Raw genomic sequence first — 24,686 nt, forward strand, 5'->3', positions numbered from 1 at the left:
TACAAACTGAAGACACTGCGATAAAAACAACATTAAGATACTATCAAAAAAAATCTAATATCATAAAATATATTCAAAGTATTATTTGAGATAAGAAGAATGAAGTGAATGTACATATTAGTATATGAGCAAAAAATTAGTATGATAAATATAATTTATAATGCAGATAAATTTAATAAAATTTACTATTTGTTATTATAGTACGTATATAGAAATTTTAAAATAGTTCGGAAGAACTCGATTATGAGACTTGTAAGACAACACAATAATTAGTGATAAGTAGTTTCGTTCTTCAATGCAAATTGCTGCTACTTGTCATCTTGTAAACTAATATTATTTGAATAAAATATTATTTTTATTGTTTTGAATAACTTTTTTAAATTAATATATAAATTTTAGATTAAAAAGATGAAAATGTTTAACATATTTAACTAAATTAAAAAAAAAAAACATGAAAATATTCTGCAATAAAATGGATTACTTATGCGTCCCGTCATAGTAATTAAATAATAAAAAAATCTTTTACGCTTGTACGAAACCTACATTATATCAGATATATTCTACAAATCGATAAAAATCAATTGAATTAAAAAGGCCGATAATTATTACATATGCACTCAATCTATATATTAAACCTTTCCGCCCCGGCATTCTGCATTTAACGAGTGAAAAGGATTAATTTTTAATCATATTGCTCTGTTTTATAATTTATTAATGTCTCGAAGAATCAAACATATTCAGACATTTTAAATATTTAATTAAAAAACATGCCTGAATATATACATACTGGTACAATATATATCCAAAGATCCGATTTTACCGCTTATAAAGTTTTAATTTTTGACCGAAAAAATAAAATTTCTGCTTAATAGTTTTTTAAGAGATAATAATATTTTGAACAATATTTTCATCATTAGTCACTGATAGCAGTATTTTTATTTAGTTTTAGTATATTAAAATGAAAGATTATTGATGCAAAAATGAATTTCTGTTGCACTGAAAATTCAAATGCATATCACATCAATGCTGTATTTCATTGTACATATATTTTGTTTACAATTTAAATTGTATTCGATCGAGAAATCATATAATTATAAATAGTTTAATAGATCACAGATGCACAATAATAATAAATATATCATACGCAGATATTTTGTTGATTTCACTTACAATTAGATACTTATAATTTCGTGAGTTGTTTCGCCAATGGCTGCAGGTACATTAGTTTAGCTGAAATTATTTAATATGTTATATAAAAGGAGATATTTTGTCAATTACTTATAATGAATAAGACAATGAAGAAATTCACATCTATGTTCTTGATAGATGGCAAAACACGTGCCCGCTATTCTTGGGCAATTAATGGAGTTAATCTTATACATTTATAAACTAATTCAAACCAAAATAATAAGTAGTATGCTTAAAATTAAGATTAATATAATCTTTTACCTGTATTGTGCCACAAAATCTTTGTGGAAATTTGCAAATTTGTTCATCATCTCTTTCAATTTATCAGTCTGTGGCAAAATTGTAGTTCGCATGTGGTAAGTTCCTGGCTTTTGTCCAAAGCTAGTTCCGGGCACAATTAAAATTCCAGTCTTTTCTAAAAGTTCGAATGCGTAGAAAACATCAGGAGCCTGTCCGGCCTTTTTAGCTGCTTCAATCGCTTTTGGTGGAATTTTTATAGTTGGAAAAGCATACATGGCCCCTTGGACAACATTGCAGGAAAATCCTTCAAAGCTGTTAAAGGCGTCCGCCACGAGTTTGGCGCGGACTGCCAATGAATCGAGGACTTCCTGTTTTTCTTTCATAAATAATTCATATGATGGTTCTCCTGGCCTGGGAGGATTGATCTGCAAGAAAATAAAAAAAACTGTTAAAATTTTAAAATAAAACTGCAACAAAAATAGGTATCACATACAATTCACCCTCAAATGACGCAAAAATGAAAAATACTGTTAGCTTTTTCAAAATAAAACCGCAACTAAAAGCACGGGAATAGCTATCATATACAATCTACCCTCGAATAACGCGGTGAGCGCTTAAAATATATATGGAAGGAAGTACGTAGTATGTTCTAATTGTAAGAATCGTACTGTAGGGGAACCGTGCTATAAGAAACTCATGATTAGTACTAATCACAGCAACTGTACCGCATTATATGGAAAGTTTGCATTGGAAACCAATACGTGCAAAATATCTGATAAATCACAAATTGTTTTTATTGAATGGAAGAGTTCATATAAAATATAAAATGTTTTACATCGAATTGAAAAGATTATTCAAGGATATGATGAAAAAAATATTAATTATTTTTAATGAATTAAAGAGGTTATAAGTATTTTATAACTAAAAACCTATTTTCCACAAAACAATACTAGATTTTTCTTTAGAAATACTATCGTTCTGTGAAAGATCTCTGACATTACCAAACCTGATCGTACACAGCTATGCTATAAACTCACATGTTTATATGAACATATTGTGAAAAATAAAATAGTCGATAATAAAACCAATATTAAAAACTTTTACAACAATATCTAATTACTAGAGTCATTCATAGGCCGCGCTGAAGAAAAATGGGTTGTTAAACTTAAACGTCTTATGAGAGTACCGTGTTATCGGAGGCCTGTCGCAATTTAGGCTCCGCGTAGTAGGAAAAAAGTATGAAAATCGTGTTCGAAAAGCAAAGTTTCAACGAAGGAGAATATATATGAATATTTTTAACTTTTCAAAGGAAATTTTTTTTCGACGATTTTCATGATTTTTTTACGGTTAATACCTACCATAGTCTTATGATCATACTAAAATATTACGACCCTACGACAAGTCGTTTAATTTTAAAAATTCGTCAAAGTTTGCTAAAATTAGTATCATTTTTGGCGTTTGTCAAAATTAGGACTTTCATCGACGTTTGCTCGAAACCGCCTGAACCGATTTAAATATTTAAAAGCCTATTGATGTATATGGATTATCTTTTGTCAGTTTTGTGCGAAGATCGGTGAGCCATTTCTTTGTAAATAGCAGAAAAATGAAAAACGTTTCGTCCACGTTTTAGCTCTCAATTCTGAATCAATTTAAAAAAATCAAAAATTCAAAATTCTTACATAGAAGTTAATGCAACTTGCCTTAAGTCTAAATGCCACTTTTAACTAGTTAAATATTTGTTACTTTATTTGACGTTAGGTTATTTGACACGAATTTCTTTAAAAAAAATATAAATTATTATATTTTATTTTATTAATATACAGATTTAAAAATTTTAAATTGTATAATAATTTTTTTCACCGATATACAAAAAATAGCTCTTAATCTTTGATATCTAACATTTACTCTGATCATGTAAAATTACTATAATAAACAAATTATAGCAGTCACAATTTCTTATAAAATCCTATTAGTAGGTGGTACTACTAATTTTTATCTAATAACAATGTCTGATTCTTTTTATACATATTCTAAGAAGTCATAAAAATTCAAAGTGTCATATCTTTCATATTACTACAACTTACGATGGCATCCATGGCTGCTTGTCCAAGAACAGAAGCACAGAGAGCGGTTGCCATATCTTTTAAGAAAGTACCTTTGACGTCTGGATCAAAGTTTATCATCTCCATATACCCACCACGCAACCCACATTCACCGTGCCACCCTTTAGAAGTTGACATAAAAGATATGAGAGGCATTTGGTCGAAGGGAGGTCCCATTTCTCGTAAAACCTAAAAAAAAACATGTATATAATATGACCCGTGTGTTCCAAAAATATGCCTATGTTAGTCAAATTTCAATAAGGTTTGACTAAAGTAGTGAGCAAAAAATGGAACAATCGATAATTGAATCAATTATTGATAAAAGATTAAAACTTCTTAATAAATACTGATATATTAGGATATAAAATCTTCTAAAAGAATCATTTTTCCACAAATTTCTGCAGTAAAATACCTATGCTAGAGAGAAAATTGTATTAATTCAATATTTTTTGTGTTTATTAGCTTTGACTTATGGTCATTTTTTGAAAATACAAAACTCATTATAAATTTGTGCTCTTTCAAGTTCACATTTGCCTTACCTTTTTAAAGGAGTGGAATTTACAGCCCTCAACGTAAACATTATCCTGGTATACTTCATCCGCGAAAATGAGCAATTTCTCTTGGTAAGCGAATCTGATTATGTCTTCTATATTGTCTCTGTGTAATACTTGGCCAGTCGGATTTCCAGGATTCATGACCACAAGAACACGTGGAATAATATCATTTTGTTTAGCTTCCCGAGCAGCTCTATTTAGATCATCCATGTCCAGTGCCCAGTCTTTGCTCTCATTAAGGTAATACCCAACTTGTCCCATATTAAATTTGGTTATGTTGGCGGAGTATAAAGAAAATTGTGGAATAGGTACCATAACACCTGTGAGAATATTTCATATTGAATTTAATTAGTTTCAAAGTTAACAAATCATATAAAAATAATTCGTCAATAATCAACAACGTCATAATGTTTACAAATAGTTTATTAATTTACTTAGATTTGTTTGCTGTATTCATTATTAAAACAACTGATTAAATAAACTACTCGACATAAGTTTAATTCAAGCTAACCTAATAAGAGATACGTTCTGAATAAGTACGTTATTGTCTTTAAATAAATAAACAAGGCAAATTATAAAAAGCATAATTATTTCATGCATTCTGGTTTTATTGCATTAATTCATGATTATTATTTATTTATACATAGTTATGTACGAATATGGAGTAATTACATAGTTATTTTTTTATGTGCTTTGCCCAAGCCACACAGGCTTGAATAAAGTGTTGATACATTTTTATTGTGCCAGAATTATGGATTTACATACAAACATTTAATTATATTTAGAATAGTACATTATATATTCTTTGATAATTTTCACTAAAAGTTTTGATATAAAAATCCCATCTGAAGCTTGTGTGGACTTATGGAAGTGAGATGCAGAGAATTTGATGCAAATAATTTAGGAAATATTTCAGATGCACATCGGTACGTCTCCAAATTTAATTCATAATTACTTAAAGACACCTTACGTAGACAAAATAATAAAAGACAGAAACAGTACTTATATATAAAAAATTGAGGATTATCAAATAAGGTAATAAGACCACTTCTCAATGGCCTATTGACCTGCCTTAGCATTAATTAGAAATTTATTGACTAGAGTGATTTATATAGATTTTTTTAAGAACAATATGAGCTTTATTTTAATCTTATTATAATAGCATATAGCATTTTGATTGCTATTTATTTTATCAATAAGAAAATGAGGTATTATGGAAATCAGCAATTTAGAGCAATAGTATGGTAAATCAAGAGAAGTTCTACCAAATGTGGAAGAAACATAATAGAAGTAGCATGGTAAATGACTACAAAAAATTATTATTAGTAGTCAATGATATTAATTGAACTGGCATTATTAAGTGATCGTTTATCATTGTTCTTCCATTAATAGTGTAGAAATAGAATTATATAATCACCAGATCCTTAAGTTTATTTTGATACATTTGATAACATCTTAATCACCTTCTTGATCACCATTACCTGGTTTTTTGTTATCCACGATACATGATAATAAATTCATCAGATCTGTGATTGCTGTAGTAGCTCCGCTGGTTAACATTATGTCATCGGGGCTAGATGGTACACCTCCGTCTCTTCTTTCAATGTAATCAGCAATATGTTGTCGTATGACGGCTAGTCCTGTAGGTTCAGAATAAGAACCGACTGAATATCCCTTGCAACCTTTTAAAATTGTGTCAGCCCTTTCCTTGACATCATCTGGAATTCCTGGTATGTCCATTAGAGCGGGATAAGCCACTAAAGCCAATACCTGAAAGTAGGATATCATTAGACACATGTTTCATTATTGATTGATGTAAAAAATAGTACAGATGTTATTTTTAGACCCATCATTTTCAAATTATAATTATTTTATTAACTTCCCGTAGGGCAAGTTATAGTAATCGCAAAAAAATCGAAAATGAAAATTTTAGCATTTCTCCACGTTTCAAAGGTTTCTGAATATTTTGGGATACCTTAGAAAAAATGGATGTATGTGTGTGTGTGTGTGTATGTGTGTGTGTGTGTGTGTGCGTGTGCGGATACAAATTTTCGTCGACGATTTCGGGAACACTGATCAACCGATTTGAATAATTCAAAAAACATTCGATTCGTATTGATAAGGAGACGTGCTGATTAGTTTTTGACGAAGGCAGGTCTAGCCGTTCCAAAGATACGGGGCAAAAGGTGCAGAAAACGGTAACTCAGTTTTTAAGAGAACGGAGCGTCCGATTTTAATAATTCAAAAAACATTTTACTTATATTGACAAGATGAAGAATTGATAAAATTTTTATGAAGGCAGGTCTAGCGGTTTCGGAGATCTAGTAAAAAAAGGAAAAAAAAATGCCATTTGGCGGTCAAAAATAATCATTAGACATATGCACATCAAATTAACAGATATTTTATAGAGATTTAAACAATAAGTATAAATTTGGTTTACATTCCTATGGGTTCCGTACCAATGTTTACGCGTTAGACGGCGACGCGGCGCTTACGCGCTTCGATATTTCGTCTTTATGCAGTTAAAGCAGTACGATTGCTTTGAGAAAAAGTTTAGATCTTCCAAAATATGTCAAAATAAAGAAAACATTTTTTTTCAAAAAAAAAATTAAAAAAAAAAATTTTTTTTTTCAAAAAAAAGTAATTTTTTGTCCAATTTATAGTTTCTTAAAAATCTTATTTTTTCGAAGTAAATTTTTTTCAAAAGTGTTAATCGTTTTTAAAAAAAATAATAATTTTTGGTACGGGAAGTTCCAGCAATTTGCCTTAAGGCACGATGCCTTAATTGCCTTAAGACAGAATTCCACTTACAGCTAGTTTGGATTTGGCATTTAACAGAAGTATGCGGCAACTATAGCTGTATATAAAATACGTATAGGTGATCATATGTCCCGGATTGACCATTCAGGATTTCTATCTTGCGTTTTCTAGAGGCAATATTCTCTTAATGTTTGGATTCAGAATGTTTGTCCTTGATAGTTCCGAAATTTTCAAAAGATTCGTGCTTGTTAAAGAAATTTCAAAAACCATACAAAACCAGAAAATCTTTTTATATACAACAAATAACCTTATATGAAGATTTAATTTACGGAAGAGAAAATTGGTAAATGAAAATTTTAAATAAAAAATTGATTATAGCAAGTGTATATAATAATTACAAATTATGCTTTGAATTATATTATCACTTAAAAGTATACTGATAATTACTTTAAAACTTGGCAAATGAAAAAATTTGAAATAAAAAAATGGTTATAGCAAGTGCATATAATAATTACAAATTAAGCTTTAAATTATATTATCACTTAAAAGTATACTGATCATTACTTTATTAAATAATTGAAAATTGACTAGTTATATGAAATAACGCCTTATCAGTGTGCAACTAAACGTTCCTTACCAATTCGTTAACTTTAAATTAGTTAAAATTTAACGTATTTCATGATAAAATTACATATAGTACTTAATGTAAGAAACCTTGCATAGTGGTAAGTAATTTTTAAGATTTTTTTATTATTAAGGTTAATAACACCTTATGTATGTATTCAAATTATGTAGATGTTTTAAACACGATTTACCCCTGTACAAATATCTTTCACCACCGGTACCATCATTCAATCAATAATGTTCTATAAATTGAGTAAATACTAGAAATAGACCAATTGTAAGAATTCAATAAAGGTAATTGATTTGTCGAAATCACTTATTATCGTTCAGAAAAAAAAACTGTTATTATTACATAATTATATAATTAGGAAACATAAAGTAGAGTTAGCATTGCATCAAGTTGAATTATGTATCAATCATTGGAATTAACTACCATTAATTAACATTATTCATATTATCATTAAAAACATGCACTAAAAATATTTCTGAACACAATTTTAAAAGTGACTTCTGGAGCAAGTTTCAATGTTTTGAAATAATATTCCTTGTAGGAGTATAAGACAAAATAAAATAAAGTGTTCAATGTGTGTTTTATATTAAATTGAATTTATAAGCAATGAAATTAAAACATATGATAATCAGAAGTTGAGTCATTAGAGTTATTATTAAAGAACCTCAGTTTTTTATAAGTTGAATTTGTAATTAAATATTCAAATTGGTTATTTGTTTCAATTATTAAAATACTAAACTATAAATTTATATTAGTTCTGAATAGAGTAAAAATATCAAATGTAATTAACCACTTAAAAAAACCTTTAATTTATAATCGACGCATAATATCAAGGTTGCGTTTGCAGATTATAAACAATAATTATTATATGGATGTACTTATTAAAAATGCAATCTATTAAAAAAACGAATAGTTATGAAAACAAACCATTGCATAAAATACAAATATTGATTTTTTTATCAAATTAAATAATTTTAAATATTTGGGTAAATAATACCTGTCTTATAAATGTGATTGGTCTCTGTCCCATAGCATGGCAATCACCCATATGTGCTTTAATAACTTCTGTGAATGGTTTCTTAACACCCTAAAAATACATAAAATTATTATCAACTATAACTAAAATAAATACTATGAATGCTATGTTTGTATAAAGCGAAAACGCATTTTGCAAAATACGTTTTATTTTTTAGTCATCCCGATTGTAAAATGTTTATCCTTGCTAATCGCAGAATAATACAAAAACAAATAGTACGCACAAGATCAAAAGTTATGTAATGAAATTAGTATTGAAGCAAATGTTGATTTACAGAGTGATAATTGGTTGTAAATGAATCCAATTTGGGGTACATATGGAGGACAAAGCAATGTACTGGTGACGACCAGGAATACTTTCTTTGTATAAATATAGTTTTAATATTTATTATATAACTAATTGACGGAATTATTTATAAATATATATTATATAGATTTTCTATTTTGAAACAGAGTAATAATTGAGGGTTTGGAGAGAAAAGAATCACCATTATGAAGAATGCAGATGGTCTCGTCGTAGTATCAAAAACAGGAACCGAATTACAAAATTTGTTGCAGAATTGTTAGAGTAGAAATATGATATAACATGGTAATCAACATGGACAAACCAAAAATAATGAAAATACCGTCAAAAATGAGCCTCTGAAAATACCCATCGGATATCAATAATTAAATGATGTGAATGATTCGAAGTGTGCGAATATATTTATTCTCTTGAACTTGCGAAGCTTTCCCTGATTGGGGCCAGTCGTGCTAAGTTAAATGAGTTGGTAAATCTTATTTTATATAACATAAATATATAAAATTTACTACAATTTCTATGATTCTCATATTGAAAGTATTTATAAGAGTGTTCATTTTGAGTGGATAAAAAGATTTTAATCGAATCAAATGCCAAATACTATTAAAGTAGCTTATCATTGTTTACTACGATTAGCCTTGAATGCAATGCTGAAATTAATATTTACTACGTTGAATTAAAAGTTATTGTGTTGAAGGGTATCATGAAACATATGATTTTTCAACACAATATCCAGTCAGTAATTATTTAATCATGCTACAAGATTAATGACATTAAATTGTACTGTTTCACATTAATTAAGGTATTTTTCTGTCAAATTAACTGAATATGACAAAAGATTGTTTATCCAAAAGTATGCAAAAATAATAAGTTTTTTACAAATGATAGCTATCATTGAATATATAGCAATGTAGACGCTGTATAAAATTGCATTAAATTAGTGGTGCATTGCATAGTATCTTATGCAAATTGCTGGAACTTCCCGTACCGCAATTTAAAATGTTCAAGAACTTTGATTATATAACATTTTCGAATATTTTCATTTTTTTTTTCAAAATTTAAATCAATAGGAATTGAATGTTTTGTGAATCATTCATGTTAAAATGTTCCAGAAACCATTAAAAGGTAGAGACATGCAAAACCTTAAGTTAAGAATTACTACCTTTCTGTATATAAGTAATGATGATCGCAAAAAAATTGAAAACGAACATTTTTGCAAATCTTTACGTTCCGTTTATAAGAATAAATCAATGTATGTGTGCGTGCATGGATGTATGTATATATGCCAGGATACAAATTTTCGTCCACGATTTCGAGAGCACGGATAAACCGATTTGTATACTTTAAAAAACATTCGATTCCTACTGATGGGAAGACGTGCTGATTAGTTTTGTCAAAGGCAGGTCCAGACATTTCAAAGATACAGGGCAAAAAATCCGAAAAAAGGCAATTCTTGAGAGAATGGCAGTTTTTGAGAGAACGGGAGCGTCATATTTGAATGATTCAAAAACCATTTTACTTGCATTGATTTGATTAAATTTTTGGCAAGGCAGGTTTGACGGTTTCGGATAGCTAATAAAAATAGTTGAAAAAAATGAAATTATTAGATATTTTATAGCGATTTTATTAATATGTACAAATTTTGATTACATTTATATGGTTTTCGTACCAGTTCAAGACAGAGAGGAACATTTATATGGTTCCGTGTTCTTATGTTTAACCGCGATTAGGTATTTCGTCTCTAAAACAGCTATGCAGCGCGATCGCTTTGTAAAAATTTCAAAATTATCAAAAATGTTAAATAAAATTCAAAATTAAAAAAAATATTTTTTATAAAATTCTCAAAAAATTTTAAAGCTTTTCAATTATCGGTATGGAAAGTTCCAGCAATTTGCCTTTAAACACGATGGCACGCACCACTAGTTTGTAATTACTATTTACAGTTGTAAATTTTTTGTGTTAGTTTTAATATTGCATCTGCGCAACTATCTATTCTATAATTTAATAATTCAGTTTTACGCGCACTACGCGCTGCAAAGCGTAAATACAATAAATGTAAATAACAAATCAGCGACACGTGGCGACGTGTATTCATCCACATTAACACATTAACTGCGTTTCCTATAGAAATTTATAAAATCGCAAAAGATCATTATTAATGTTACGATAAAAGGTGATTCAACTTGGCACCGATTAAATATTATTAGGCACACTGATAAATTGCATCATTTTTAAAACAGATCTGCGATGAATGATAAAAAAAAAACTAAACGATAAAGATAAATCTAAGAATTTTGTTGTTCTTGATTTTTTACAGAGTATTCATTCACATTTTATATTATTATGAACACCCAAATACGTACAGACAAAATTATATCTAAAAAGTTATTCATTTTATTCAAAATTCTCACAATTGTTATAGAGAATGCATTCGCGTATACTTTTTATGTTTATTATAAAGGTTAGAGCATGGATTGAAGGTCTGCGGGTAAAAAAGTCCACCACCGATATCTCAAAATCCAGTAAAACTAACAATAAGAATTTTTTAACAACGATATTAGCAAGAAGAGGAAAAAAAGACGTATAACCAGAGTTTATTCTTACTACATTGCTAACTGGAGATAAATGATTGAAAATCCATAGCAAAAGTATTTTTACTGTTGTTATTTTTTTTGGTCGTGAGTACTGTTGTTTAGTTTACCAGACCTTTTTATAATTTTTTATAAATAATAAAATTATAAGTTTTATAAGATGTACTGTTAATTTTAAGTTAGATTCAACAGTTTCTTGTATATAATCTTTATAAAAGCAAACACCTGGGTGGGCATCTTTACCCTAGCATAGGTGTAAAAAATAAAAAATAGTAAATAAAAAAGTAAATCGGGTTAACAGAAGCAATTTTTAGAGAGATAGATTAAATAAATTGTTATTCCAACTCTACTGATGATTATTTCTGACGAAATACCAGATCAAGGTTATATATAGTGATATCGCTGTGATATTTATATTTTGCATTGGCTGAATAATGCAGCTATTATTTTGTAAAATCCCTTTAAAATTAAAATAAGACATTGGACCTGTGTGCCCCCTGGATGTGCCAATTTACCTCGTCTATGGGGTAAAAACGCCAAGGTTACACATTTTTGAAAAACATTAAAAAAAAACTATTTTTACGATGCATATGCATGAGATTTTTACTGAACATAGTTAGATAGTTATTTGTTAGATATGTATTATTTGTTGTGATATAATAGGTTTAATCAAATTGGACCTTCGTGCCCCGCCCTACCCTATTAATTGTTTAAAACTTTAAATTATTAAATAAAGAGTCTATAGACCGCTATGAATTCACCGGTCACAATTATACACATAATATAAAAAATTCTTTCTGCTACTATCCAGTTGCTTGTTTACTTTTTCATATTAATAAATTTGCAGCATATTTGAATATTAATATAATTGGTCATAGTAGAAGACAATGATATTGGTTAATGTACGGTTTAATATCCATATATGTATGAGTTTTGATAGTTAAAAGCGAAATGTAACAATTTTTTAATATATAAAAACAAAATTTTCAAAAATTTAGTTAATTATAAAAAAAAACAGTTTTATGAAAAGTATAAAAAGACGTCGTAACAAAGCTTTTTACTTTAGGTTTGAGTATCAAAATACTGCCGGAAAATAAAATTTGCACATACCAAAAGAAGTGAGTGATTTAACCATTTAGATTTCATGCCTTATATGAGTAATTACAAGTTTAATGATATTACTAAATAACAGAAAATTATTGACTACCGTTATTTAATAATTCGGTTAAAAGTTCAATAATTCAAACAAAATTTAAAGTGTATTGACAAAATGAAGAACTGATTGAATTTTTGTAAAGGCAGGCGTAGCGGTTTTGGAGATCGAGTGAAAAAAATAAATAAAAATGTCATTTAGCTGCCAAAAATGATCATTAGACATAGGCACATCAAACTATCAGATAGTTTATAGAGTTTATAGAGATTACAATAATTAGTACAAATTTTGTTCACATTTCTATGGGTTCCGTACAAATGTTTATCCGTTAGACAGCGACACGGCGCTTACGCGCTTCAATATTATAATAGATCAAAATTTAAAAAAAAAATCAAAATCAAGAAAAAAAATTTTCTTTAAAAAGACAATATTTTTCACAAATTTAAAAATTCTCAAAAATATAATTTTTTCAAAGTTGCCAAAAAATTTTAAGCTTCAAGCTTTTAAGTTTTAATTTTCTTTAATATATTTTATATAAGAAAATTTTCATTAATCTTCAAATTCAGACGAGGGAGTTATTGAAGAATAAATGTCTAATTATTGGTTATACATCTTAAACTAATATATATTATGCATGAAAACTTCTATGACGTCGGAAAGATATTTCAATTTGCTGCAGATGCAAAAAGATCTGTCTGATTAGCAATAAATGTTGACAGCATAACATGACAATTTTCAAAATTTCCGATGTATGTCAACAAAAACATGCAATGATAAATTTGTTATAATTTTCCCCATATACTTGACCAATTTGTAATAGATTTTTCAAAAATGTAAAGAAAACTTGAATAATTGAATAGTTTTGCAGATCACATTCAAAAATATTACTTGTCGTCTTATGACTACAAAAAAATCTAACCTGTTCTAGTTCACTGATAATTTCATTTGCTCGAAGAACCAATGGATCTCTAATAAAATATTCCATTTTTTTAATATTTGGATTGATAATATCCATATTGATCCATTTGCTGGGATCATCTTGATCGTGCAGACCATTCAAATTAGGCTGTGGTTTCAAGGAAGGCTGCAAGTGTGCCAAACATCTCTTCTGCAATCCAACAATAGCTCTGCAACTCAAACTTGCTCTTGTGATCTTTTGCATCTTTCTGATTAAATATTACACTTCTGTAAATAAACCAGTTCGTCATACTTCAATATGTGGGTTCATATAATTGATAAAATCGCGAGCGAAAATTCCATAGATTTAATTAAGCTTCAAAAGTTGAACGGTCATAGGTTGACCGTTGTTGCCATGTGATTAACATTTTTACAGCTTCTTTCTACAGATTTATTCTATCGATATTGATAAAACGAATGAAATGAATCATGTCGGCTCGCGTTGTAGTGGTATTCAACCTTTTAGTGCAAAAATAAAATTTAACATATGTACAAATGAATAAATTATTTATGAAATCATGATTTATATTTTATTCAAGAAAACCATTAGCCTTAATATATAGAATTAAAACATTCAGAATAAAATGAATCTCTATCCGCAAATATTATTCAATCAACATAATTACTATAAATCTCAATTGAATTTGAACGTTTTGTACCTAACACCAAAAGTTTTTTCAAAATAAATATTTTTTTACTAAAATTAAAAATATGAAAGTTCTAGTAACACAAAAATTCACTATTCAAAAAGTTAAAAAAAGCTATTAATTTTAGTATTTTCATTTAAAATATTTTTTTTATTATTTGACTATTATTTCTATAAGGGTTTGATCAGATTAAAGTGGATTTGTCACTGAATTCGACTATCAACCTTTATATTTTTGATATTCAAGATGATGCAATATGTAGCTTCAAATTTGCGGTTGTTTATATTCAAAAACCGTTATGTAACAATAATTTATTTATTTACTTTTTTGTAATTTAATATAGCCTTCTGCAAATGTTCATTAACCTAATGATAATTAAATTGAGTTAATAACGTGTGAAAAGTAACAACTCTTAATTGAGTAAATTTGTATATAACGTCACAAAAATTGTTTAATTCGTAAAATACAAAAAACATATTTAATCCAGATCAATAATTAATTTTATATTAGATTCAATTCAATTAATTTATTATTAGAAAAATGTGAATTATTATGAAAAAATAATTTTTTCACAGTATGATAAATAATTACCAGATGCGCAACAATGTGATAAATATTTAACAAATCACCTTCTTAAAAATAATTTCAATGAATTCACAAATCACAGTTTTCTTAAAATTCACTTTCAACCACAATTGTATTAATTTTCACAAATTGTATCAATTAATTTTCTAGAACGTTTGAAATATTTTTATTTAAAATAAAAAATAAAAAACAATTTTAATAAAAAAAAAATGTAAAAAAAATTTTAGCGTCTAATTAACTTAGTGCTTCAAATTCTGATGCTGCGTCCGAACTGGCAAAGATATTTGAATACACATTTTGTAGCAATATTCATAAGTGTAATAGTTTATGAAAAACATAACGTTAGCACATGGGTTCCTCAATCGCAGGGCGCGTGTCTTCTAATATACGAAGAACACACGTTCTGCATGTGCTAATTTGAAGAAGTCATTCGATATTATTTCATGAATTTTTTAGAAAAAAAAAATGGTACATGACACCGTGCCTTAAGGCCTTTAAAAGCTATAGAATGTTGAAAAAAAAAAATTTTTTAGAGACTTGAATTTTAATAAAAATCGACTTTTTAAAAAATTTGAAAATTTTAATTTTTTTAAAAAATTTAAAAAAGATTTTGTAAATTTGGGAACCTATTTAATTCGGTTGATCTAAACTGTTGAAAATGCCGAGGACATTTGCTTGAGCTATTACAAGTAAACTTCAAACATAGATCTTATAAACGATTATTTTTTGAATCATTCAAATCGGTTAATCCGTGCTCTTGAAATCGTCAACAAAAATTTGAATTATAATACATACATTCACACATACATACATCCTATTTTTCTAAGGCATGCCACGATTTTCAGAAACCTTTAAAACGTAATAATATGAAAAAAAATCATTTTTCCTATTGCAACTTAAAATATGAAAACTTTGTGGTATTCATTTTTTCAACTTTGAAAATGTTATTAGTTTATTAAAATCTATCCGTATAATAAAATTCGATTTCTACGTTTTGCATATCCGACATTAATTCAAGAATATATGTATATTTACTTCGTCTCTACTTTGAATTACTTTGAAAATAGTTTGTTAGTTTACTCCCTTGTATTATTAGAAACTACTATTTATTAATATAACAAAATTAATTTAAAGGCATCTAGCTATAAACACCGTTTAATAAACAGACAGATATGATGAAATTATTGAACAAATTAAAAAAAATACTTGTAGTTATCGCAAAAGTAAATTTACAATTTACATTTTTATCAAAAATTACTTGTGGTTGTCGCAGTAAACAATTAAAAATTTGTGACTAGATCATATGCATCATGTAAAAAGTTTAAAAAATCTTTCACCAAGAAGCCAAAACAATTGAACCTCTCTCTCTGACTCTCGTAAGATATTTTACATTCATCAAAGGCATTACCTTAAAAATACTTTTTTAAAGAAAATTTTCAATGGAATTTTTAACAGAAGAATTTGTTGAAAATGGTTTTACGTTAAATAAAACAGTGTTATGAATTAAATACTTTACTAAAAGAAATTCTTTTCAAATTAAAAAATGATTAAATATTTTCACTTCTCTATTTAAACGTTATGTTCTAATTGAAGAAATCAAACAAAGGAGAATGAAAACAAAATTAATTTTTTTTTCAATTGAAAATTTTAATTAATAAATCTACAATTATAAAAAAGAAATTTACATTTTAACATCCAAAGTTTTTGATAAAATAACGATGCCTAACTCACCATTTCTTAAATCAAAGTCACATGATAAAACATATCAAGTGTCAAAACGTTCAAATAAAGAAGTGAGAATATTTTTAAATTTTTCAATTCAAGGAATGGCTACTAATTCCATATATCAAATATCAACGTCGAAAAAAATCAAGTTATATAAATAGCGTGTAAATAATATTTTTATTATAACAAGATACGTTACTATCCATTTGAAGATAATTAATTAACTTCCCGTAAGGCAAGTTATAGTAATCGCAAAAAAATCGAAAATAAAAAATTTTATATATCTTTACGTTTCAGAGATTTCTGAATATTTTGGCATACCTTAGAAAAAATGGATGTATGTGTATGTATGTGTGTGTGTGTGTGCGCGCGTGTGTGTGTTCGGATACAAGTTTTCGTCAACGATTTCGGGAACACGGATGAAGCGACTTGGATCATTCAAAAAACATTCGATTCGTATTGATAAGGAAACGTGCTGATTAGGTCTTGCCGTTTTGAAGATATGAGGCAAAAAGTGCCAAAAACGGTAACTCAGTTTTAAGAGAACAAAACGTTCGATTTGAATAATTCAAAAAACATTTCACTTGTATTAACAAGATGAAAAACTGATCAAATTTTCATGAAGGCAGGTCTTCTGTTTCGGAGATCTAGTAAAAAAGTAAAAAAATGCCATCTGGCGGTCAAAATTGATCATTTGACATATGCACATCAAATTATCAGATATTTTATAGAGATTTTAACAATAAGTATAAATTTTGTTTACATTCCTATGGGTTTCGTTCCAATGTTTATCCGTTAGACGGCAGCGCGGCGCTTACGCGCTTCGATATTTCTATATGCAGTTAAAGCAGTAAGATTGCTTTGAAAAAAAGTTCAGAATTTTAAAAATATTTCAAAATAAATTTTTCTACAAAAAGTCTTTCTTTTTTCAAAAAAAGTAAATTTTTGTCAAAAATTTATAGTTTCTCAAAATTCTATTTTTTTCAGAGTAAATATTTTTTAAAAATGTTAATCTTTTTTAAAAAAAATTTTTGGGTACGGAAGTTCCAGCAATTTGCCTTAAGGCACGATGCCATGCGCCCCGGCTAGTACAATCAATTATTTAACACTTTTAGAATCCCTCAACGGTCTTGACTATGTGCATCAATATGACATACTGCACTTGATAATATATGCATTGGGCAATAATTCATGTGACAAATACATTTATATTATAAAGGTTTTATTAGGCTCAAATCAAAACAATTCTATGATTCCTATATTTTTTTAAAAACTTAGTAAACTTTACTGATGTAATAATTATTGAAATTTACACCAAATATTGATGTCAAAATAAAATTGAACTTTTAAATGATAATAAAATACTATCTTTTGCTAATTGTACATTATAGAGTTTTTTTTCGAATTAGAGTGATAAAAAAAACATAATTGCAATAATGATAAAGCTGAATAAAAAATACGTTTGGTTGTTAAGCATACCTAAGATCGATTAAGTAAATAAATTGGAAATTTTATTATCAAAACGTAGTCAATAGATTGAAGACGTACTTTCTAGATATATTTTCGAATTTGTTAAGTGTTTGATTTGGAAAATCTTCAATATTTAGTAAAAACTATTTTCACTAATTAATTATAATCTTATAAATTATAGTACATAAGTTTTATCTGACAAATCTAGAACCGTGATATTCTTTGCAATCCCCGATCACAAGACAATTCTATTTTCATGTCGCCCACAAGTAATTAATTTAAAAAAATGATTATTTTTTAATCTAAAAGAATTAAATAAACGTATAAAAGTATTTTTTTATTTGTTATCAATAGTTCATGAAGAATAAAATATCCCATATTCTCGAAACGTTTAATGAAATAATTGAAAAATAGTGTTCGCTTTTATTTCAGAATTAAATCAATGAAACAATTAATAATAACTATACAGAAAACTTAACACACATGTATATTAGGGTGGTCCTTAATATGGACATTTTCGAATTTCCTTGCTCCCAAGGGTTCAAATGGTTCCAAATTGATAAAAAACAATACTCTGAAAGTTTTAGTTCTTAATGTTGTCTTTTAGATAGAGCGCAATTCAATCAAAGTTTTGTATGGAAATAGCATGAAATAATTTTCAAAAATTTTAAAAATGTTTTTTAAATATAATTTAGCGAACAAATGAATGAGTTTTATTCAAAATTCGACGCTCTACAAAACAAATGATAAAAAAACTGTTTTGCAGAGCGTCGAATTTTCAATAAAAAATGACACAAATTTTCACTTTTAATTCATTTGTCACTAAGTTATACATACAATTTTTTTTTAATTTGCAAATTTTTTTCCATGCTATTTCCATACGAAATTTGATTGAATTGCGCATTATCTAAAAATTAATATTGAGAGTTAAAACTTTCAGAGAATTGTTTTTTATCAATTTGGAACCATTTGAGCCCTTGGGAGCAAGAAAATTTGAAAATGTCCATATTAAGGACCACCCTAATGTTTATATATATATATATATATATATATATATATATTGTTTAAAAAACGTAAAAAACCATTATAAATTTATGAAAAAATATTGAAAATATTTTAATTCAACATAACGACTATCACAATTTACGTAAAGTTAATAATCCGCTACTATTTTTAACAATAACACAACTTGTATATTATCTATTTTAAACCAAGTCTCTAAAAATTATTAAACTGCACTAAATCCACATATTATTATTGTAACATATATAATCCTATCCGATAAAGAACTATTAATCATAAAATTATAGTGAATGTTGACGGCATTGGAAATTGCTAGTAAATTTTTCCTGGCTCTACATTAATATGCATTAGTTCATTGTGCTAATGTTCCCATATTGAAAGTATTATAGGCATGTATGCAGATTTATAAAGTAAATTTTATTGATTGAAAGGCTTTGTGCCGTTAGAATTTTAATTATTTTTGAATATAATTACTGAACGTTATAAATTAAAATATGATTGCTTAGTCAGATCAAAAGTGTCGGTTTGGCCGTATCCACACAAAATTGTAATAAATATTTACAATGTTGTAATGTATCTTCACAATTTTTATTAATATATTTAAAATGTTAATATAATATCAGCCGATTGAACCAATTTATTAAAATAATTTAAATAGTCGGTGAAAAAATGAATATATCACAGAATAATGTCTCTATTTATCAATATTTTAATAAAATATTTATATTGCAACTTTTTTTAAATAAATCACAAAGTAGCAAAAGCTAAACGTTGTACAATCGGATTTGCTGATTTTATGTGCTCTCGAGTTATTCTGAATCATTAGAAATAATATATGTGGTGGAGTAAGCATGTATATATGTAAGCCAAAATTTGATTTTTTGTTCTTAAAAACGGCAGCACCAATTTCAAAAAAATAAAAGCCTTATGATCGTCGATTAATTAGGTTTAGTTTAGTTTAGCCGATACGATCGAACGAGCCTCTTCTTCAGAATTAGCAGATAACTGCTAAATTTTTTGTCAACGTTTTCTAAAAAAGTCCTAAATCGATAATCGTGCTAATTAGTTCTTATAAAAATCTATGGACCGTTTCTTTTCAATTGAAAAACTGTTTTTTACAATTATAATGAAAGTTTTTAAAAAATATCCCAAATTGAGTGAATATTAAAAATAATTGTCCTAAATTTAGAATATTGTCCACGCTCTTAAAACGCCTGTTCGTCAATTCAATAAATGTATATTATTTAAAAATTTGTCAAAAAAAACTTGGCAAATTTGTACGAAATTGTATAATCTACAACAGTTTCAAACATCGTAAGTCACTCTACAACAACTAGCTTATAAATTACTCATAAATATTAATAAATATTATTATATTCAGTAGATTATGTCCATCATTTACATATTATATATTATGAAGTTCATGCAACTTGCATTAAGACAATATGCCACTTACATATATCTTTTTTTATTTATTATTGATGACGAGTTTTAGAATCATTTATTATTGAAAATGTGATTGCATCTTAGATTGCATTTACTCTCGCGGTAATGAAATTCAATAAAGAATCTTTATTAAAGATTATATTTATATTTCATAATATATTTAGCAGGAATATCGTCATGATTATGTTATCAATATGTGCTTAAATTCAAAAATGATTTATAGAATTTAATTGCACAATTCTTAACATATTCTTTAAAATATTTTTAAAAACATTGAAGAAGTTAAATATATATTAGAGGACAAAATACAAAAGACAACTATTACAGTTGCGTTTTCACTTTTTTAAATATAACTAAATTTGCAAGTAAATAAGTGACGCAAAAGCAAAAAACGCTAATATTTAAAAAAAAATCATGCGAAATTTCAGAACTGTCAATATTTGCTTAATATTCACACTTTACAAGTTATACAGCGTTTTTTAAGGGAACCAACGGCCTAGTAATTATTTTTCAAGTACAAGGTTGCTTTCACTAACAAGTTAGGTAAACACGCACTCGGTATATATAGCAAATACCATTGTAAAATTCGACGAAAAAATATCTACGATAATCAAAACCACAAAGTAAGTGGCATTTCATTTTAAGGCAAGTTGGATATTACGCCTCATATGCAAATAATCGACTTAATTAACAATATAACTGAGATTATATGAACAATTATAATTGAGATTTGGAATTTTTAAAATACGGAAATTCGCGTTTTTTTTTAAAATAGAGATTATTTTTCATTTTATCTGATCAATGTATTATATCTCCAAAGCGTGCGGTTTTTTATTGCAAATATCAATGGATTTATAAAATTATCCACTTTTTGTTAAAAAGCCTTAAATATTTCAATAAACATTTTATTGAAAATGTTTAATATAGTTTGAAATGTTTTAGAACATGACTCTACCGCTACGCAAAGTTTCTTTTTAACTTCCCGTAGGGCAAGTTATAGTAATCGCAAAAAAATCGAAAATGAAAATTTTTATATATCTTTACGTTTCAAAGGTTTCTGAACATTTTGGCATACCTTAGAAAAAATGGATGTATGTGTGTGTGTGTGTGTGTATGTGTGTGTGTATGTATGTACGTGTGTGTATGTATGTGCGGATACAAATTTTCGTCGACGATTTCGGGAACACGGATCAACCGATTTGAATAATTCAAAAAACATTCGATTCGTATTGATAAGGAGACGTGCTGATTAGTTTTTGGCGAAGGCAGGTCTAGCCGTTCCGAAGATACGGGGCAAAAAGTGCCGAAAACGGTAACTCAGTTTTTAAGAGAACGGAGCGTCCGATTGGAATAATTCAAAAAACATTTCACTTGTATTGACAAGATGAAGAATCGATAAAATTTTCATGAAGGTAGGTCTAGCGGTTTCGGAGATATGGAGGAAAAACTAAAAAAATGAGCCATTTGGCGGTCAAAAATGATCATTAGACATATGCACATCAAATTATCAGATATTTTATAGAGATTTTAACAATAAGTATACATTTTGTTAACATTCCTATGGGTTCCGTACCAATGCTTATGCGTTAGACAGCGACGCGGCGCTTACGCGCTTTATATTTTGTCCCTATGCAGTTAAAGCAGTACGATTGCTTTGAAAAAAATTTCAGATCTTCCACAATATGTCAAAATGAAGAAAAAAAAATTTTTTTCAAAAAAAAAACAAAAAAAAATTAAAAAAAATTTTTTTTTAAAAAATTTTTTTTCAAAAAAAAGTAATTTTTTGTCCAATTTATAGTTTCTCAAAAATCTTATTTTTTCAAAGTATTTTTTTTTTCAAAAATGTTAATCGTTTTTAAAAAAATAATAATTTTTGGTACGGGAAGTTCCAGCAATTTGCCTTGAGGCACGATGCCTTAATTGCCTTAAGACAGAATTCCACTTACAGCTAGTTCAACAATTAATTATGATCAATTCTTCCAAAGTACGTTCCAAATTGATTGATCCATCCAAAAGACGCCACCATGTGCACAATATACGATAAAGCCTCGAAAGTTCACCCAAATCCATTCGTCAGAGAACTCCACCAGAACACTACTGCCAATCTCATAATCTTTTACAATGATCAGTAAATTTTGTATTATTAATGCCATAATGTTTATTCCACAATTTTACTCGCTTGAAATTTTAGGATAGGTGTAAAAATAATTAAATAATAAAAAAATATGAACAAACAACTCGGCCAATCATTACCAGCAACTAATCTGCTCGATTCACCCTAATATCATTCGAACAGTTTTTGAATTTTTAAAAACGGCTCAAGATTTTTTACCATAACGTTGACAAATTTGCTAATCTTAGCATAAAACTAGTCAACGAGAGTCTTAATCCAGTCATCGCATCGAATCGTTATTAAATTTTTGAAATTGGTTGCTTAAGCTGTTTTTTTTAGAAAATGTAGAAAGGTCAACTCATATACAAAACTTTTTGCAATTTTGATATAAAACGATTCAGAATGAATTGAAACGTCGAGAATCCTAGGATGTTTTAAATGTTTACATTTGTTCTAATATCAATACAAGTTTGTACTTTGGCTTTTCAGTTAATTTTTGAGTTCCGTATCAATAAACAAATTTCTTTTTAAATATTATTGCCCTTCTGTATGATATCAGAATATAATAATAATAAAATAAAATCGAAAAATTGTAACACAAAATTCGTTGCTATGAAGTAATATCTCAATGACCATAATCTCCCAACTTATTAATAGAACAAATAATTAAAATTTAATGAACTAACCTATTCAACGACCCAATACGAAATGTTTGTTATTGCACAAATCAAGGGCAAGATTATCATATTATTTATCATAACACTTTTATTGCGATTTGTAATCGATTCGAACGTCATAGGCAAAGAGTATTTTTATCAAGCATTGAAAATTTTTAGGATTATTCATTGAAATATCAAATTGGAAAAATATATTTTGAACAGTAGCTCATGAATGATAAGTGATATAAATTACTTTCTAATGAAGGAAATACTGATATATAATTTTAGGCTCGCAAGTGCATACTCAATCAAATCATTATGAGAGTCAATCAATTCAAATTTCCATTAACATAATTTTACAAATATCGAAATTCAAACGAATATTAATAATAACCGCAGCTTGTTTAGAAAAATTAATGAACATGAGGTTTCATCAAATAATATTAAAATTTTTCAAATCGGTGCAGCCGTTTTCACAAAAACCTCGACGAAATTTTTGGTTTCTCACAAAAACGCTACCCGTTATTCCAAATTTAAATAATAAATTAAATTATTTAAATTAAACGACTTATCGCAGGTCAATAATATTTCAGTCTATTTTTGAAGAGCATAAAAATCCATTATCAACAATTTCAAATTTAACCAAAAATCAACAATTAATTACGAAGGAAAGTCCCAATCGATCTTTACCAAAGTCTAATCAGACATTTCTAACTTTTCAAATAAATTCTGGATTTTTAAAATCAGCTCAAAATTTTTTGTTAAAACTTGTACAAAAAAAAACTTTTCTATTAATTACGAAAAAACGGCTTGAGCGATTGTTGTGCAGACTAATCAATGCAAGAAAATAGAATTTTCTACTCAAGAATATAAGTATGTTTCTACAAGCATATTTCCATACAAAATTGAAATTCTCAGATTACTGAATTATATTGAAAAAGTATTAGGTAATGAATGAAATAATACATTTCATTGCGCAACAATCTCCAGAATAGGCCACTCTTATCTGCATTAGAGATTATATTTATTTCATTTATAAAATGCAGTACAAAGGCTGTACGGCAGATTCGTTGCTTGATAATGATAATTTCTCACCTGATATGATTAATCGACGGATACCAAGCATAAGCTTTCTATATTTATTTAACCATCCATCCCTGGCATGTAATCATCTCCATGGGTACAGAATTATTGGACATGGCAATCTTTCAAAGTGTTGAATTAGTGAGATTACACTATATATATATATATATATATATACCAGTGTATGATGATTAAATTTCAGTAGACTGCCATTAAGTATAATATATGATCTTGGTGACATGAATATCTGAACCTTCAGTGCAACATGATAAAATAAAGAATACTAAAATTAATTAAAATTATTAGATTTAAATTCACAAAAATTTATGCTGTCAAATTGAGTATGTATCTAGGTGTAAGGGGGCGTCCATTAATCACATGAGAGCGTTTTTAAGGATTTTTTGACCCACCCTTCTCCTT

The 24,686-nt window shown here is 27.6% G+C and overlaps 1 protein-coding gene across 3 annotated transcripts; it reads right to left on the reverse strand.

The window, feature by feature from the left end:
• Window positions 1-1,445: 1,445 nt before the first annotated feature.
• On the reverse strand, window positions 1,446-24,350 carry LOC113387733 (alanine aminotransferase 1-like). Of its 3 annotated transcripts, none has more exons than XM_026625101.1 (7): window positions 24,279-24,350; window positions 13,478-13,743; window positions 8,476-8,565; window positions 5,566-5,854; window positions 4,070-4,404; window positions 3,513-3,719; window positions 1,446-1,853 (listed from the first exon to the last, which is right to left on the reverse strand). In XM_026625101.1, exons 2-7 carry the CDS (start codon window positions 13,718-13,720, stop codon window positions 1,446-1,448), a joined length of 1,572 nt encoding a protein of 523 aa, XP_026480886.1. In that variant the 5' UTR covers window positions 13,721-13,743; window positions 24,279-24,350. The 3 variants fall into 3 exon arrangements, with proteins under 3 accessions (XP_026480886.1, XP_026480887.1, XP_026480888.1); XM_026625102.1 differs by lacking the exon at window positions 24,279-24,350 and adding an exon at window positions 14,792-14,871; XM_026625103.1 differs by lacking the exon at window positions 24,279-24,350 and adding an exon at window positions 14,754-14,851.
• Window positions 24,351-24,686: the final 336 nt, after the last annotated feature.

The sequence above is a fragment of the Ctenocephalides felis genome, unplaced genomic scaffold (genome assembly GCF_003426905.1).
Source record: "Ctenocephalides felis isolate EL2017-DRISC unplaced genomic scaffold, ASM342690v1 CF-g0.4_SCAFFOLD_03572, whole genome shotgun sequence".
Lineage (NCBI taxonomy): Eukaryota > Metazoa > Arthropoda > Insecta > Siphonaptera > Pulicidae > Ctenocephalides > Ctenocephalides felis.